At 42.4% G+C, this 19,840-nt stretch overlaps 1 protein-coding gene across 3 annotated transcripts in view; it reads right to left on the bottom strand.

Annotated features, from left to right (window-relative positions):
* The window catches only part of SGCG (sarcoglycan gamma), a 49,518-nt gene that overhangs the window by 16,451 nt on the left and 13,227 nt on the right, over window positions 1-19,840 (bottom strand). For 2 of the 3 annotated variants that reach the window (XM_007664096.4, XM_001519169.5), the window contains exon 2: window positions 2,666-2,863. In XM_007664096.4, coding sequence (XP_007662286.1) covers window positions 2,666-2,860 — 195 coding nt within the window. In that variant the 5' untranslated portion in view covers window positions 2,861-2,863. The remainder of the gene's footprint in view (window positions 1-2,665; window positions 2,864-19,840) is intronic. The other variant, XM_016226769.2, reaches the window with a different exon arrangement.

The raw sequence follows: 19,840 nt of genomic DNA, 5'->3' as shown, positions 1-19,840 counted from the left end.
AATTTAAATATGGTATGGATGAAGCATCAGTGAATGGTATTTATCGAGCGTATACTAGGTGCACAGCACTGCAGTAAGCACTTGGGAGAGTACAGTATAACAAGAGTTGCTAGACATGTACCCTGTCCACGAGGAGCTTCCAATTCCAGCTAGTATATGTGTGACTCTTAGAGGCCATTGAAAGGTGGCAGCAGCTGCTTCAGTTATTCTATATTTTTGTGATAAAATGATTCAAAATATTGGCCTTGTAGAGAAAGACCAGGCCTGGGAATCAGGGGACCTGGGTTCTAATGTTGTCTCTGCCAATTGTCTGTGGTGAGATCTTGAGTGAGTCATTTAACTTTTCTGAGCTTCACTCTCCTCATCTGTAAAATGGGGTGAAATACCTCTTCTCCCTCTCCCTTAAACTGTGAGCTCCACGTGAGCAAGAGACATTATTTACCCGATTATCTTGTATCAACCCTAGCACTTATTACAGTGCCTAGTACGTAGTAAAGTACTTAACGAACACTGCACAATTACTATTATTATATTCTTCACTCAAATGAGCTGCATAAAGCAACAACACAATGAACTTAAACATTTTACTATATTTAAGCAAATGCTGATAAAACTCACAAAAAAGATTCTGTAGGTGGCATTTCAGAAACAGTACAAATACTATAATCAACTAAAATGTTCTTGCAGTATTCTGTGGAACTGAGAAAAAAGGCTCTATTCATGTAGGCTTGGGATACCAACAATGGCTCTGAGTCTTTGATGGGAAAAAGCCAATCCTGAAACCTATATTTGATTTAAACCTTTACTAGTTATCACAGCCAGCTCTGGGAAAGGTCATCTTGCATTTTACTGCATTTTTTGGCCCGTAACCAAGTGCAACATCTTCTGAGTAAATTACAGACGTAATACTAAAGAAGACACAATTTCATATAAAGCCCTTTCAGATTTATGGTTCTCCTGATATTGATATTAAATAAAATACATTTACATGTGTTGAACAGCTGGGGAAGTAAGGTGTTGGGGAGGGAATTCACCGATCCCAATCACCTAATCCTTAAATGAATCAGTAGTATTTATTGAACGTCTATTGTGTGTAGAGCACTGCACTAAGTAATAACATTGGATATTTCACTTTTTTAAACAGAGGTGATTTGAGAAGCAGAACCTTTCTAAGAAGCAGAATGACCTAGTTGAAAAAGCAAAGGCCTGGAAGTCAGTGCACCTATACCGGCTCTGCCACTCGTTTGCTGGGTGAACTTGGGCAAGTCATTTAACTTCTCTTTGCTTCAGTTTCTTCACCTCTTCTCCCTCAGTCACTCACTCAATCGTATTTACTGAGTGCTTACCGTGTGCAGAGCACTGTACTAAGTATTTGGGAGAGTACAATATAACCCACTGTGAGCCCGTTAAGGGACAGGGGCTGCATCCAACCCGACTAACTTGCATCTACCCCACTGCTTAGAAGAGTACTTTAAACATAGTAAGTGCTTAGTAATACTATAAAAAAGACAGCTCAAATTAATTGGCACTTTAATGACACTCACTATTGCATGGCAGGAGCCGAGCGTATAAATTTTGTTACTTTTCTTGTAAGGACCTCATTTAAATCATCTGTTCATATCAGAAGGCATATTTGTATCAAATTAACTTTGATATCCACTGAAGTGTTTCCTTGTTGGCTGACAAAAGTGCTATCTTGAAGATTTTTAAGGCCTGTTGTCCTTTAAATTACCATGAACAAAATTACACAAAATGCCCATGCATACTGCAGTGAAAAATCTCCCATGTCCTTATGAAAATATATAATTTCTCAGTCTAAACCAGAACAACATGAATTCCCTTAGCCAATTCAGGAATCAGAGAAACCCTGAGATAGATCAATCCATGGTATTTTCTTAGCATTTGCTGAGTGCAGAGCACTGTACTAGTTAGGTGTCGAATCTTAGACTATAAAAAGCAGTGGATCAGAAAATAAGATTTGAATTACAGTGATAAAAGAACATAGGCAAGTGGTCACATCTAAACGCTAAATAATTTTAAAAGGCTAAATGATAGACATACACAGAAGCAGACATCCCCTAACAAAACTCTTTCATTCAAATGCAGTGCAGTCTTTTTCAAGCAAAACATTATTCAACATTTATAGATAATAATGATGGTAAATATTAAGCCCTTACTCTGTGCTAAGCACCGGGATAGATACGAGAGAATCAAATTGGACACAGTCCCTCTGGGGCTCCCAGTCTAAGTGGGAGGACAAACAAGCCTTTTTTGCTCAGATGAGAAAAGGGAGGCCCAGAGAAGTTGAGTGTCTTGTCCAAGGTCACACAGCAGTCAAGGGACAGAGTTGGACTAAAACCTGGACTTCCTGACACTGGGGACCAGGCTCTTTTTCTTAAATAATGCTGCCTCCCAGATCATTAGTAAACGAGGAAGACACACACAGAACACAGTGGATGCAGGTGGAAATGAAAAGGCTCACAGATGATGGTTGCTCTCTGTAAACTTTAAGGGGAATTGAAAAGCATCATCTGAGCAAAGGTAAAAGCAAATTTCTTCCTAAGACACCTTCCAAACAGGGCAAGTGATACAATAAGCCAAAAAGAGAAAGAACATGTTCAACATGAAGTGGAAATGGAATGGAAAATTAAAAGAAGACACTTACTGGAGAAAACCACATCACTTTAAGAATCCAAATTGTCAGAGCAAAATTCACAACTAGGATGATAAGTAGAAGGAGGACAAATAGGTAGAGGCAACGCTTTCTCCAGCCATAAATGCCAATTTTGTAGACATACTGGTTCTCTGGCCTCTCTAGGTTAGTGCCTTGTGTCGTTGTAGTATATTGTTCGCGTACCATCTGCTACAGAAGAAGAAAAAGTACTTATTAGACATTAAAATTGTGTTTTCCTAAAAAGTAAAAGAATTATATCACAGAGCCAACCTGTGCCTGGAAAAGTAGTCTCATGCCCCCAAAACATATCACCACAAGGAAATGGCAGGGCAACAAGAAAAGGGAGAAAAATATTTTTTTTCACAATTTCATGATTGAAATAGTTTCAGATACAATATATCTATGGCTGTCAGAATAGCAAAACATGCCCTTAATAATCCCTATAAGAAAAGAAATGGTCAAAAACAAAGTCAAGAGGAATTTTCACTTCAACTGTATTCAAGCCAGAGAGTTAATAATGTGAAAGATAGTTTTAATCTTAGAGACTTGACTGCATTTTTAACAATGCTTAAGCAAAACAGATATGTAGCTCCCAACCTAAACAGTTCATCTAGCAATTTATTTTACTAATACCTTAACCTACCCAGGTTTTCATGAATATTTGACTAGAAGTAAGAAACCTCAAAATACTGTCAAGAAAAACAATGAATTCTTTCCATTTTGGATTTGAACCAAATCCAGCGCTAAATCCTTTCATTACTGTCATCATTATCATGGTTATTGCATTTGTTAAGCCCTGACTACGTATCAGGGACTCTTCTAGGCACTGGGGTAGGTAGATGTTTAATTAGGTTGGACAGTCCCTATCCCAGAAGGAGCTCACAGTCTGAGTAATCAATCAATAGTATTTACTGGGCACTTACTGTGTGCCAGTCACTAAGTATTTGAGAGAGTACAATATAACAAGATAACCTAGTCGGTAGACGTGTTCCCTGCCCACAGCGAGGTGACAGTCTAGACAGGGAGACTGAATAAATGAATTACGGGTATGTACGTTAAGTGCTGTGGGACTGAGGGAGGCGTGAACAAAGGAAGCAAATCAGGGCATCACAGAAGGGAGTGGGAGAAGAGGAAATGAGGGCTTGGTCAGGAGGGAGGAGTAGGAGGGAGAACAGGTATGGAACCCCCATTTTACAGATGAGGAAACTGAGGCAAAAAGCAGTTAATTAAAACCAAAGTGTAATTTTTTTAAATGCCCAAATGCTTTAAAGACTTCCTACCACAATCCAACCCCCTTAAAGCACGAACACTCTCTCTTTTTCCGTTCTTCCAAAAGAAGAGGCCTCAGTGAAGATGAGCTTTCACCAACATCTGCATTTCAGTCATAAGAAGGGCACTCAACCACATGCAGCTGCTGCCATAACCCACAGTGAACTGACTGCTTCCCAAGACTGGGAAGCAGCGTGGCTCAGTGGAAAGAGGACGGCCTTGGGATTCTGAGGTCATGGGTTCGAATCCCGGCTCTGCCACTTGTCAGCTGTGTGACTGTGGGCAAGTCACTTCACTTCTCTGTGCCTCCGTTACCTCATCTGTTAAATGGGGATTAAGACTGTGAGCCTCACGAGGGACAACCTGATTACCCTGTATTTACCCCAGCACTTAGAACAGTGCTCTGCACATGGTGAGCACTTAACAAATACCAACATTATCATTATTATTACTATTATTATTTGGTGTGTTGTCATATTTACTCTTTGGAGCACCTGGCGCTGTTTTCTCTTTGCCTTTTTGTCTCCCTTTATGAAGCATTTGCTCACAAAGAGCCACTTTTTGAGAAATACAAAATAATATTGCATTAGGCTCATGTGTGGTGCTGACGAGCTTTTCTTTAACAGTCAGTGCTGACTTCTTGCTGGCTCTTCCTTCACCTCCTTCCGCGCTTTATGATATTTGTTACGTGCTTACTTTGTGCCAGGCACTGTTCTACGCACTGGGGTAGATATAAACTGTCCTTGTCCCAATAAGTACGATTGAATGACTTGGGGCTCACAGTCTTCACCCCCATTTTACAGATGAGGTAACTGAAACACAGAGAAGTGAAATGACTTGCCTAAGGTCACACAGAAGGCAAGTGGCAGAGCCAGGATTAGAACCCAGGTCCTTCTGACTCCCAGGGCCGGACTGTATCCACTAGGCCAGGCTGCTTTTGCTTCTCCCTCTGCTGACGTTCAGTTCCTCCCCACAGAGCTCTTATTACTGTGCCTTGAGTGGGTCGGTACCGAGATATCCATCGTTGCTGGCTCCATTTTACACCACTAATCTTTCATGTTTTAAAGCATTAAAATTGCCAGGAAAAGAAAAATCGGTGGCCATTTCATTTCTGGAATACCTCAGGCAACACTGACCAACACATGAGAAAAGACTCTGTAGTTGAACATTTTAGGCACCATTTTCCCCAAATGAAGTTCAAATCCCTGACCTACCCAAGTTCTTATATAAGGAACTTAGCATAGGATTCCATCAAACCCACCCAAACCCCAGACCTTTAGGCTCTCCTCACTGCATAGGACAAAAATCTGGTTCGGGCTGGCAAGAGAGAAATTGAATAAACTTTGCTTCAGTGCCATTTAATCGCCTTTTCAAATCTAAAATCAGTCCACTTGTGGAAGTGGAACTTTGTATGATCTCTACCTATAAAATAAACTGTTCAGACCAAGAGAGCTTTGAATTAATAATCATACTGGAAAATGGAGTAGCATGCTTGGTTGATGAGACGTGAAATGAAAGAAGTTTCTACCAATGAATTATGACATACTCATCAATCTTATTACAGCAATAAAAGGTTTGGGAAAATAATTTATAAATCTACCACCTTCTCCATTATTGTCTGAGATCATTTAAAATTAGAGCTTGGCTCCTCCTCCCCCATCCCCAGAGCCCTTTGAACCCCAGCAAGAGATGGATTGAGCTGAAGCATATGAAATCGCTGTCCTGCCCAGTCTGAACACTGCTGGCCAGAACAGCCGATGAAACCTAAGGCCTAACGTAACTTAGCCATAATGGCATCTTTAAACCTTCAGAAAAGATCTTTTTCCAATTAAAATGAAAAGGTCTGCTAACAAAATGGGTGCTCCCTCAGATGGAGGAGGCAAGTGACGAGAAAGATGAAAAGCAGAGACGTAAATTGACTCAGCAGGATCATTATTTTTGCTTCTCTGCAGTTCACAAATGCATTGCCAATGGAAGTGATTGCAATGATGCAGGGTCTTTGCCTCCAGTTTGCCTGAGTGCCAGTCAATATTTTGTTTTTTTCCATCCCCACATCCCTCTGTGGCTCTTCCCGCCTTTTTTGTTGCTACCCCAAAGGTGCTAAAAGGAAGTTCCTGGTGGGGGAAGGATGCAAGACGTCCACACCCGCCACTTTTCTTAAAATGAGTGTTTCTGAGGAACAGCACTGAAGGCAAGCATTGTGGAGGGCCTGGGAAAGGATGAGAAAGAAGGCAGGTAGAAGAGAGGGGCCATATGTGGGCATGCTAGGAGAAAGGGGGTGCAGGATGCTGTTCACATCAACCCAATCCACCCCTCCCTCAGCAGGAAAGGTAAGAGCTCTGCGGGGTGGCAAAGCCCCAGAATCAGGGCGATGGCTATGGCCTCGGGCATCTACCGTGTGGCCTAGGCAGAGCCCTGGAAGATCTGGGAACACAAGAATCGGTGCCATCCTCACACTTTTTCAGCAATCTAAAAATCTCCGAAAAATGACCCAAATACAAGACCATGCTCTGAATTCACCAAACGAGTGCTTCATGCTCTCATTAAACTACCATTCTATCGCTAAATTCCACTTCCATTTTAATAGTCCTACTGTCGCAACTAAGGATCAGTAAGGGTTTAGAGGAAAAATTTGTGGTTTTCAGAAATTCTTTTCTTCCAGCAATATAGGGAGACGTAATGGCCCCATGGAAAGAGCATAGAATTGGGAGTCAGAAGAGCTGGGTTCAAGTTCTGGCTTTGCCACTAGCCTTCAGGGTGCCCGAGGACAAGTTACTTAATCTCTCTGGGCCTCAGTTTCTTCATCCTGTCAGACGGGAGACGACAAATGTATGGAACAGGGACTTTTTTTTACCGATGACTACTTTATAAGCATAAATACAAAAAGACATGCAAATGGGAAGCCGTGTGGCGTAATGGAAAGAACATGGGTCCGAGAGTCGGGCACCTGGGTTCTAATCCCGGCTCCACCACTTGCCTGATATGAGACTTTGGGTAAGTCGCTTAACTTCTCTGTGCCTATGACCTCATCTCTAAAATGGGGATTAAATCCTCCTCTCTTCAATACAGACTGTGAGCCCCACATAATAATCATAATTGATAACACTTGCTTTCCTAAAGGAAGTCTGATAATTTTATGTACATAAATGTTTAGTTTTCAATTTAAGCTTTTCTGTCCAGTCTTTTTTAGGGGAGAAGGGTTTGCACAGCACAGATATTCCTATCCATTTTCAGTCAGCATTCTAAGCTACTTGCTTATTACAGACACAGGATCACTCCGCAGGAGGCTGGCAAAGAGGGTTTTTAATGAGTCTGGATAAATTAGCAGAGGGACAAAGATGTAATTTAATCATGTTTTGTAAAATTGTGCTGAAAACAGGAAATTGAACTCCAGGTAAACTCAAAGTAGGAAAGGAAATCTATCAAATGTTGCATCTGTTCCCATTAGAATGTAAGTTTCTTGATGGCAGGGAATCTGCCACTGTTTCCTAAGCCCTTAGTACAGGGCAATGTATTCAGGGAGTCCTCAGTAACTACCACTATTCAGCTCAGTTTGTGGATGGGAAGTCTCACTTGTGAATGGAAACTTGGAAGTTTGTGGACCTGTTGTCATTCGTAAGCCAACAGTGAACTCCCCAGACTTTTGAGGGGCTCTTAAATGTGTTCACTTCCTGGTTCTTGCAATGGATGTTCCCCTTTGTATCCACAGAGCTGAGCAAGGGTAGTATTTGTTAGTTGACATTTGTTAAGCGCTTACTATGTGCAGAGCACTGTTCCAAGCGCTGGGGGAGATACAGGGTAATCAGGTTGTCATGTAATGTAATGCAGTGTCACGTAATCATGTTCTCTGAAGGACAACATGCCTTTTTGTGTGCACGGTGTGGCCAGGACTGTGGGTCCTGCAATTGGCCTTTCGGCCAAATATGCCCTAAACAGGGGAATTTCATCATCAGTAGTGTGTTCTTTGAATGTGAAGGACAATCATACATATATTTCTTTCCTTAAAAGGTAAATTTGCAGCCATAGTTTTCACTCTTTACTCAATGTGGGTGTGTGGGAGAGGGGAACGCCGGGGGGAGGAGGAGAGAGAGAGAGAGAGAATGCATCTCTCAGGAATTAATGAACACAAAAAGGTATATAATTAAAATATATAATGTGGATTTAGGAAATGTTACTAATTTGCATGATTAATACCCATACCTTTTAAAAATTAGCTTCATTTGAAAATGCTCAATTTTCATTTTTGAAACATTTTAAGTTTTTCTTAACATATTCCCTATCAAAATGGACAAGCCCATTTACATTATCCATGTTAATTTAGTGCACTGGTGTAATGGATCATCAAGCAATCCCCATTGCATCAATGGACAATACACAGACAACTCAGGGTCCAGCCATCTTTACTGCCGAGACCTGGACCTACCAAAAACACATTTAGAACAGACCCTTCGGTGCCATTCCAAATTGAATAATAAAAACAGTAACTGTGGACTTTAAGTGCTTACCATGTGCCACGCATTGGTATAGATATAAGATAATGAGTTCGGACACAGCCCTTGTCTCACATGCAGCTCACAATCTAAATAGGAGGAAGATCAGGTCTGAATCCCCATTTTACAAAGAAGGAAACTGAGGCACAGTTAAGTGACTTGCCCAAGGTCACAGATTATGCAAGGGACAGAATACTCAGCATCCAGGCAAGACTGGATTCTGAACAGTGAAGTCTCGCACCAACACCAGTGTGACCACCAGTACTAAAGCAATGCTTATAACATCTACCTTGTGGGTAATAAACTAGATAACATGCAAATTCCTGAAAAAACTTTAAACCTAAATGAAAAACAAGTGATACAGCAGTACTCTATAAAATCTGAATACTAAGGTCTCTTTCTGATGCCTGTTCACTTGTTTTGATGTCTGTCTCCCTCCTTCTAGACTGTGATCCCGTTGTGGGCAGGGATTGTCTCTCTTTATTGCTGAATTGTACTTTCCAAGCGCTTAGTACAGTGCTCTGCACACAGTAAGCGCTCAATAAATATGATTAAATGAATGAATATTAATAGAGTTTTAGATAAGAGACAGGCAGGTCTAATAACAAGGACTGTAAATGCAGCAATATCTCAACAACAGGACGGCAATTTAGACCTATCAGCAAATACTGAAATCAAGTTTGGAATTTAGCAACTTTCTAACTCTCTTTGTAAATTTAAAGAACAGAAATCTGCTTGGTATAAATCAGGCTTAGCTAAAATACTACAACTTTCTTCCCCACCCTGGACTTATACCTATCCATAAGCGTGGCTGGCTTGAGTTTTCCGAGCACCAGTTTAGAAACTGAAGAGTGAGTCGGTGTAACAACAAATACAGGAGTTGGATTTATGATTTTCCATCTGGAGCTCTGAGAAGTAGTTTATGGCTCAAAGGCATCCAGATGTACTGGAATAGCTGCACATAAATACATTTGGGAATGTAAAATGTGGGATAATAAAATGTTGCACTTCACAGCAGTTAGGGTTTGCTGGCTTAGTAATGAATTTTATAAATCTTGGGATAATAAGGTGCTGGGTATTTGGAGATGGTAATAATAACACAGGTGGAATTATGTGGCTCATAGAACTCGCAAATTCTGTGCACTAACTTGGTGGGGATTCACTGATAAACCTCAGGAATCAACTACTTCAAGTATATCAAAGAGGAAGAGCAGCTTGATGGATAGCCTTTACCATCTGATAAATCACTGCTCTTCCTCCGGTCCCTGTTCTTTGACAACACATTTTATGCCTGGCTCCCCGATTAGACTGTAAGCTCCTTGTGGGCAGGGAGCGAGTGTTTAGCTTCTGCTGCACTCTCCCAGTGGGCGCTCAATACGTCCTGGTGACCGATTGACAGCCGAGCATAAGGAGGAGACACCTGAGTAGAATTGCTGCCACCTTAAGTCTTTTCTAGTAAAATGCGCCACAGGATTTACCAGGGAACTTGGATCACTCATAAATTTAGGGAGACTTTTACTACAATCTATGCGACCAAAGGCAACGCCCAGGAAACCCCACACTTGAAAAATCCAGTCTAGCTAGCTAAACCATTAAAAACTACATTTCGTGATGGCTTGGTGGTGCAGTAATTTTCGGTGAAGTAAACATTCAAAACATGCGCTCTATTTTCTGAGTCAACAAATGAACCAAGAGAAGTTTATGTATGCCAAAAATCAAGAACGCTCGTCAGCTTCACCTCAAACTTGGGGCATGGGGCAAGACCAATTTCAGGAGCAAGGAAATCTGCTTTAGTTTTTGAGAGAGTTAAAGGGAGGCTCCTCAGGGACCCCGGTCAGCAAACTGGGAACTCACAGCTCTCACATTTTTGGACAGCCCATCCTGTTTAGCAATTCCCTCAGGGCCCATCAATCAATCCTATTTATTAAGCACTTATTGTGTGCATAGAATTGTACTAAACGTTTGGAAGAGTGCAATATGAGAGAGTTGTGCAACATGTTTGGGGGAGACAGACATTAATATAAATAAATTTTGGATCTGTATATAAGTGCTGACAAAACAAACTCTGTGCAAGGGAGACACAGAAGGGAGAGGGAAGTTAAAAGAGTAGCAAAGCATCACATGCCCCAAAACATCCTTTCAGGGAGTTCTCTAACACAGGAGACTGGGGATGTGATCTTGAAGAATCTCATGTGACGGAGGAATGCTGTGGCTCAGTGGAGAGAGCCCAGCGCCTGGGATTCAGAAGGGCCTGGGTTCTAATCCTGACTCCACCAAATGTCTGCTGTGCAGCCTTGGGTAAGTCACTTCACTTCTCTGTGCCTCATTTACCTCATCTGTAAAATGGGGATGAGTGTGAGCCCCATGTGAGACAGGGACTGTGTCCAACCTGATTAACTTGTATCTACCCCAGGGCTTAGAACAGTGCTCGGTACATAGTAAGCACTTGACAAATACCATTATTATTATTATTATTATAAAAAAATCACAGTATAGTAACCATTAATTCCATGGAATGAAGGGGTTAGGGAGTGGATGGTTTCAAGATACTAGCAAAAAATGTTTCACACCCTTGTCACCTTTGATATTTTACTGTATTTAAAAATGTAAAGGTGCAAAAACACAAAGAAATGCTAAATGCTTTAGGATACGGTACTTTCAGGCAGAGGGAGGAGCTGAGAAGCACTGACGGACACCACAGACGCGCACAACTGTTTCTTCTTACACCGAACCGACTTGCAGCTACCTGCTTGTAGACTGTGCTAAAACAGAAGAAACATGTTGTGGGGAAAATGTTCCCTAGCTCCTCCATTATGTTATATCGAAGTGGTGTAATGAAAACGTGTGTTATAGAAGAAACAGGGTAAATTTGCCATGTTCTATTACCCATATGGAGGGGCCATTCTATAGGATTCCCAACTCCACTTGAATGACATGGCTACCAAGTTTTACTATGCCTGTCTTACCCACTTTAATGAACAGTTCCTGCTGCGTTTTATCAGCTGACAATTCTGGTTCTATTCATAGACTAAAAATACACAACTAGAAGAGGTGAAAGTTGGCCACATTAAGGGTTGTACTTTGAAATAGGAAAATCACACAGATTGAAATAACTAAGGACCACCCGGAGAAAGTCTTCCATTTCCCATGGGTGCATGAAAAATGGTATTTTGCTGGATGGGTGTTTCCTAGTTATTTTAATTATTTACTGAGTTTAGCTCACCCACTCCTGGAATTTTTTAGTCATTCGAGAAGAGATCTTTTACTTGAAAAGTTTATATAAAATGTTACACAATCTTTAAAAGTTTCTAAATTTATAACTTATTTTTGCAATTAAGTAGCATGTAAGTATATATTATCACTTTGAGAGACAGATACACACACACACACACACACACACACACACACACATATTACTGGCATAGAATTTAGGGCGCGAGCCTATTCTTTTTTCTATTTATCTCGTTTCCTGGTAAATAAACCCCATTCTTGAAAAAAAAAGCTAATTGCGGGGTAACAAAGATTATTGAAATAAACAATGATTATGGCCAAGGCGACACATGCAATATGAAGTATATTATATTGCGGGTTTGTTCAGATTAGAACCACCCTAGGATTCACCCAGTTTCTTCCAAAATAGTGAACTTTATTCCCAGAGTTACCTCTCAACAAAGGCTTTCTGAACACACCCATAACCTCTCTGCATCACCATTACCTGGATATTTCCAACTCCGCAGATAATTCGGTCACATTCCTATTGGCCAAACCAAAAAGCTAAATTATTGGTGGACATTTATCAGCTGAACAAGTATTTGAATGGTCCTCGGTGGGAGGCTCTAAATGCCAATTAGCTGCACACTTCCAGGTCAGTGAAAGTTGGCAAAAAGCGGGTCTGGCCTGTTGCCTACCACCACTCCAGGACTGTCTCTGGTTTCTCCGCTGAGTGGGGGGCCGGCCCCCCAATCTGCCCCGACTCCATTTTAAAAAAAACATGGGCGGATCCATATGGGGGACTTGCATCTCCATCACTTTTCCTCACTGAACATTAAAATCTCATTATTTGGGATTTCACTGCCCTCACCCCACTGTACGGTGAGTACCTGCAAGATGTGTCCTCTACTCTCTGGATTCCTGTGATACATTTAACAAGAACGTCTGAATCTAAAATACAATTTTCTCTCGGAGAAGTTTCTATTCTGATTCCTAAGGAGGGTAATTTTTTTTTAACCGAAGGATTAGAGTTTAACCTCAAATAACTCCATTTTGTTTAGCACAGCTTTTATGGAGCCGAGTTGCCACCCTCCTCCTCCTTCTCGAAGAACACAGGGGCGCCCTTGCCTGGTGCAGTCTCTAACCTCCAAAAATAGACCCGGAGCCCTGCACGCGGAGGCGGCTTGTGGCAAAGCTAACTTTCCTTCTAGCCCCCTTTGTTGATCTGGGCCCATTTCTGACTGGCCTGATTTCATACCAGAGAGCAAGTATTGTACCGTGCCTTAACGGAGGAGGCACCAGCCAGGAGAGGCCAATTGGAAGATGTAAAGTAACCGAGTGCTGCTCTGGCTCCCCGAAGGGAGTCTGCACCCAAACACTGCCCGGTCCGGCCCGCCCAAGCGCAAACTGTCCTGCTCTAGCCGGCCCGACCAGACCTCGCCACCCCCTGTGGAGCCCTGTCCAGGGCTCCCCCGTGACATTCCTCTGCTCCAAACAAGCAGAGTGAAGAGCAGCCTGTATTCCTCCGGCCCATTATAGAATTCTTCCTGCAGCCTGGCTGGGCACCAACAAATCCTTGCCCACATGGGGGAATCCTGGGTCCACTGGTTACAGCTTAGGACCCCTCCCCACCTGGAATATTCTCTCGGGGGTAAAATAGCCATTCGTTCACCGGCTGGCTTGACTCCCTACAGCACATGGGACAGTGCTCTGCACACAGTACAGTGGTCTGAACATAGGACACATTCAATAAATTCCGTTATTATTATTATTATGGGATTTATTATTATATTTGTTAAGCACTTACTATGTGCCAGGCACTGCTGTAAGCGCTGGGTGGAGACAAGCAAATTGGGTTGGACATTGTCCCTGTCCCACGTGGGGCTCACTGTCTTGATCCCCATTTTACAGATGAGGTAACTGAGGCATGGAGAAGTGAAGTGTCTTGCCCAAGGTCACACAGCAGGCAAGTGGCAGAGCAGGGACTAGAACCCAGGACCTTCTGACTCCTAGGCCTGTGCTCTATCCACTACACCATGCTGCTTCTCATAAATACCACTGGTTGACTGACGGCTCTTTGTCTCTGGCTTTCCCCTCGGAGGTTGCCCCGGTTCCTCGGGGAACTTTTTCCAATAGAAAACGACTGTGAACCCAACTGTGGGTTCAGGGTCCGAGACGGTCAAAGCATCCTAGACTGGACTCCCTTCAGCACATCGGTGGCGGGTCTTGAAGCCGGGGTCCTTCCAAGCTGCCTCCGGGGAACCTCTGTTTTTGAGGGCAACCATAGCCAAGCAGTGAGGTTGTGGCTTGTCTTTTAACACCCTTCTGGGATCCTGGTTTTTATATTCCTTGGCATGTTTCCAATTTCGGGTACAATATGGCAGGCACTATTTACCATGGAAGGAATTTTTATATCGCCTTTTAAAGCTTTGTATTACAAAATAATCTACATCTCTACAGTTGCTGTCAAGGGCATTACTGAAATACCGTGCATCATTTCCCCCATTTCAGAAACAATACAAGATGCCATTAAAATGTCAATGAGGTAACAATGATTGATCTGAGCTAGAACACAGTTGAAGCTTTCGCTGATTTTCTCTCCAGTTTTTTCTGTTGCCAGGAAAAACTGCATCAAACCTCAGTCCCAGTGAAATCTTGGGATCTCCCAGGTTTTCATGGGCATATGGAAAAGGAGCTGGTAAAGGTTCCTTTAGCTGGCCTGGTGGGTAGGGATTCCAGAACTTTTGCCCCTTTTTTTTAATTATTAAATTCAAGTTTGGCTGGTAATGTGCCTATTTCTGTTTGACTCAAATAGCGCCTTAGCTAAGGGTCAAAACTATTAATTTACATGGATGAAAAAATGCTTCATCAGGAATAAATACAGGAGTCAAAGAAGCGTTAATGGACCATAAACTTATATATCTACATCACAACGCGAATCGACTACAACATAGTGTACCTACACTACGTAGTCTCATTTCCAGAAGGTTCGCACTGCTGAAAATTAACCTAAATATAGTGAGGATCTGTGTACCTCTGGATGATTTAGAGAAGCAGCGTGGCGCAGTGGAAAGAGCACGGGCTTTGGAGTCAGGGCTCATGAGTTCGAATCCCAGCTCTGCCACTTGTCGGCTGTGTGACTGTGGGCAAGTCACTTAACTTCTCTGTGCCTCAGTTCCCTCATCTGTAAAATGGGGATTAAGACTGTGAGCCCCACGTGGGACAACCTGATGTTGTCTACCCCCTATGTCTACCCCAGCGCTTAGAACAGTGCTCGGCACATAGTAAGCGCTTAACAAATACCAACATTATTATTATTAAGTACCAATTACCTATGAAACACTATCTGTAAGTGACTTAGACACAAAAGTCTGCATTTGTAGAATAAAGGTGGATTTACAGTGTAGTGCAATTCAAATTTGTTTTGTGTTATGCAAGTCCTCAAAATGTTGAATAGGCAGTTAACAAAAACTTTACTTCAAAACCATTTTGCTGCTTTTAAAGGGCGGTGCTTTAATCAAGAAAGAGCAGATGGAAAAGTATGCCAAGAAATTAAAGAATTTGGAGGCAGTCATATTTACCCGATTGCTCGTGGCTTTCAGACAAGACCACACTGCCCAGGGGATTGGTTTGGAAGGGGATAGAGCCGTGTCCTCAGAGCCTCCAGTGCTTGCCCATCCATCTCCACATCGAGCAGAAACACTTCATAATTGGCTTCAAGGCACTCAAACAGCAAGGAGAGGGCCATTTATCCTCCCACTTCTCCCATTACAACCCAGCCAGCACACTTGGCTCTTCTAATTCCAACCTACTCACTGTGCCTCACTCTCATCACTCTAGCCAACGACCCCTTGTGCATGGCCTCTCCCTGCCTGGAACCCCCTCCCACTTCATACCCACTCTCCCCTTCTTTCCATCTACAAGAAGCAGCGGGGCTTAGAGGCAAAAGGCACGGGCTTGGGAGTCGGAGGATGTGGGTTCTAAACCCGGCTCTACCATGTGACTGCTGTGTGACCTTGGGCAAGTCAATTCACTTTCCTGTGCCTCAGTTACCTCATCTGTAAAAGGGAGACTAAATCCTACTCCCTCCTACTTTAGACTGTGGGCTCCATGTGGGACGGCGACAGTGTCCGACCTGATTAACTTGTATCTACTCCAGTGCTTAGAACAGTGGTTGGCATATATTAGGTGCTTAAGTACCATAATTATTTTTAATTACTGAATCCTTAACCCATAAGCCCTTGGGTACTCAACCTTTTCCCCACCTCTACAGCACTTATCAACCAGTTAATCATATTTATTGAGTGTTTACTGTGTGCAGAACACTGTATTAGGCACCTGGGAGAGGAGGACAGTATAGCAATATCACAGACATTCCCTGCTCACAACGATTTTACAGTCTGTACATATCTTTATCCTTAGTTGCTTTTCCTACCTGTCATTTATTTTTTACTGTCTCCCCCGCTAGGTTGTAAGTTTCTTGGGGACAGAGATTGTGTCTGCTTACTTTACTGTACTCTCCCAAGGACTTAGAACAGTATTTTGCCAAGAGAAAGTGCTCATTTAATACCACTGATTGATGTATACTGCCGGGCAGCTGGCCTTCCGGACCACAAAGAACTTCGGCTTAGAATCCGATTTGGAATTGCAGGCAAATTTAAGAGCAAGCATGTCACCCGATTTTTCATTAAAATCAGAATTTCAAATGAAAATGGAAGGAGTAACTGATGGTATTTACACGCCGGTGTTTGACGTCTCTAGACTTACGGTGGCCAGTGGTCTTGTTTTATTCCAGTCCATTTTTCAGCAGGCCTGTCCCCTGTTCGGGTCTGCATCGGATGTCTTTAGGTCCAGGTTTGGTACCTGGCCACTAAACTGAAAGCTCCTTGTGGGCAGAAATCAAGTCTACCAACTCTGTTGTACTCTCCCAAGCACTTTGGTATGGTGGTCTCCGCACAGTAAGCGCTCAGTAAATACCACTGATGGTTTGGCCTCCCTCTCTATCAGTTGCAGCTGCCAAATCTGACTGCATGGACAGATGACTGGGCTCAGACAGATCCGGCGGGACTGGAGCGAATTTCGGGCAAGGTTGGTACAGTTCTGCAATAATGATGATAATGGCATTTTTTTAAGTGCTTACTAGGTGCCAAACACCGAACTAAGCAGTGGGGTAGATATGAGATAATTAGGTTGGATAGAGTCCCTGTTCTATATGGAGCATGACATCATCATGTTACACTCTGTCCCCAACACAGTGTGTGACATCACGTTCCATTACCCATGTCCGTTAGTTTTGAGAGTTGTCAATGGCCACCCTATCTACTGTTCTCTCTATTACAAAAAGAGGTATTTGCAGTCCTTTTTCAGTTGTGAAAACAAATCTTAACAGAAATGACGGAACAAAGAACCAGAGCTATTCTGGCCTCAGCCACAGGCTTTAATGACTTTTGTTCAATACGATTTAAGTATACTTCTTCCAATTTAGTTATACTACTAAGCACCTGCTGTGTGCCAAGGACAAGATAATCAGATCAGATGCCATCTGTGTCCCAAACGGGGCTCCCCATCAGAGCAGTAGGAAGAGTACGTACTGTATGTCCCAGCAATTCTTCATCGCTTAAGTAACTGATTGACTTATACGTAGTATATTGTATTTTTCATAGTTTATTCATGAAATGTCCTGCTGATTTAAGTGCTGGTGAGAGCCAGAAAACCACAGCCTAGGAGATGGATAATAAAACTCCAATTAAGCTGAAATGAGTACCCAGAGCTGGTGCCCTGGGAGGGTTATGTTTTCTAAAAACAAAAGTGCTTGCCTGGTTAGTAAAAAGGATAAAATCCAAGCCATGCTTCATAATCCCTTTCAAGTAATGGCAGCTGAATTCTTGCCCCAAGAACCGTGGACAAAAGTTTAAGTTTCCAAACACCTGGAGTAGAAAACAGTTCAAATTTAATAAAAATGCAAATGTGGAAATTAATGTTTCAACTACTTGAGGAAATCATACCAAGATCCATCATTTTTGGGTTCATTATCTCACTTTATAGTAATACCAGTGAAATCTTTAGAACCTAAAAAATTGCATTCTCTGTAACTACTATATGAAAGGTTTATGGTCTATGAAATTTTTTCATGCATAATCATGTACTCTGTGATGTATATATTGTTCCATTAAAATAGTGGTATTTTGGTAGGAACTTCTCCAAGCATTTTCAAACTATTTTGATCAATAAGCCATATGGTTTTAAAAACGCACTGTCCAAAATGAAATAATCTCAATCTTTCACATCCAAATCAGCTACTCTCAGGTACCGTGCACCATCTAAAACTGGGCTCAATGGGGTCCTCCCCAAATCTTCCAGCTTCCTCATCTCTGCTAAGAGAGGGCACCTCTATTTTTACTGTCTCCGGGGTACTTAGATGGAAATCTTTGATTCACCCCTACCTTCTGTTGGCAAGTCCAGTCGTTTCTCCTTTTGCCAAATCCAAAAGCCTCTACATCTTTCTAATCCTCCTCAACCTTTCAGCTGCCTTCGAAACTGTGGATGTTTCCCCTGGAAACATTATCCAGCCGTGTCTTCACTGACACTGTCCTGTCCTGGTTTTCCTCCTGTCTCTGACTTCTCCTTTGCTGTTTCTTTCGCAGGCTCCTCCTCTGCCTCTCTCTCTCTAACACTGGGGAGTCCCTCAAGGCTCAGTTCTTAGTCCTTTCTATTCTCCAGCTATATCCACTCCCCTGGAGAACTCATTCACTCCCGAAGCTTTAATTACCAACTCCATGTAGAAGTCTGAACTCACTCCTTTTCTGCAATCTCACATTTCCTCCCACCTTCGGGACATTTCTATGGGGCTATCCCACCAACATCTTAAACTTAAGAGGTACAAAACAGAACTCCTTACCTTCCTACCCAAACCCTGTCCTCTTCCTCCTGTCTTTCCCATCAGTAGACAACACAACTCTCCTCCCTATCTCACAACCCTGTAACTTTGGTATTATCCTTGATTCATCACTTTCATTTAACCCACATATGCAATCATCACCAAATTCTACAGGCTCTACCTTCACAACATCACTACAATGCACCCTTTCCTCTCCATTCAAACTGCTACCATGCTAGTTTATGCACTCTTCAAATCCTGCCTCGCCTTTGGCATCAGCCTCCTCCCTGACCTCCCTGCCTCCTATCTCACCCCACCCCAGTCCATACTTCACTCTGCTTCACTTTCATTTCCCTGAAAATAATTCAGTCACATCTCCTCACTCCTCAAGAACCTCCAGCAGGTGCCGTCCACCTCCACATCCAAAAGAAATTCCTTAACACCAGCTTTCAATCAGCTCACCGCCTCATACCTTACCTGATTTCCTACTAAAATCCAGGCCACACACTTCACTCCTCTAAAGCCAATTTACTCACTGTACCTCAATCTCATCGGCGACCCCTCACCTATGTCCTCTCTCTGACCTGGAACTTCTTCCCTCGTCAACTATATCAGGCAGACCACTTCTATCCCCACCCTCAAAGCTTTATTAAAATTGCACCTCATCCAAGAGACCTTCCACGATTAAGCCCTCTTTTCCCCTACTTCCTCTGAGATGTCTAAGCACTTGGATCTGTACCTGTAAGCACTTGATATTCACCCTACGCTTGGCCCCACAGCACTTCGGTACATATCTGTAATTTATTTAAAATAATGTCATTCTCCTCCTCTAGAGACTGAGTTCTTTTTGGCAGGGAAAACGTTTACCAACCTTCCTGTATTGTACTTTCCCAAGCACTTAGTACAGTGCTCTGTACATAGTAAGTGCTTAATAAGTACCACTGACTGACTGATTGATTCTCAAGTTCCAAGTACAGTGTTCTGCAATCAGTAACTCAATCAGTACCACTGATTGAAAGATTTTTAAAAACCAACATATCAATGCTCTGAACCCAGTCAGCACTGTTTTTGGTAGACTACACAAACAAGGTTTTTGTGATATGAAAAAAACTTCATATCCAACTTTAAAAAAAAACAACAACCCTAACCTTTTTGCTTTTTTAAAAAATAAGGAGTTAGCAATCAAGTCAATCCTCAAAGTTCCTTAAGTTGAGTTCCTTAAGAAAAGCATTTCAATGGAGTTTTAGCTTCTAATATATGATTTGGATATTTTGAAGGAGAAGATTTTGTGATTTTATTTTGTTTAAATGCTGAGGCATG

Source organism: Ornithorhynchus anatinus, chromosome 20, assembly GCF_004115215.2.
Source record: "Ornithorhynchus anatinus isolate Pmale09 chromosome 20, mOrnAna1.pri.v4, whole genome shotgun sequence".
Classification (NCBI taxonomy): domain Eukaryota; kingdom Metazoa; phylum Chordata; class Mammalia; order Monotremata; family Ornithorhynchidae; genus Ornithorhynchus; species Ornithorhynchus anatinus.
Note: the sequence above shows the minus strand (reverse complement) of the source record. Positions and strands in the feature narration are given on the sequence as shown.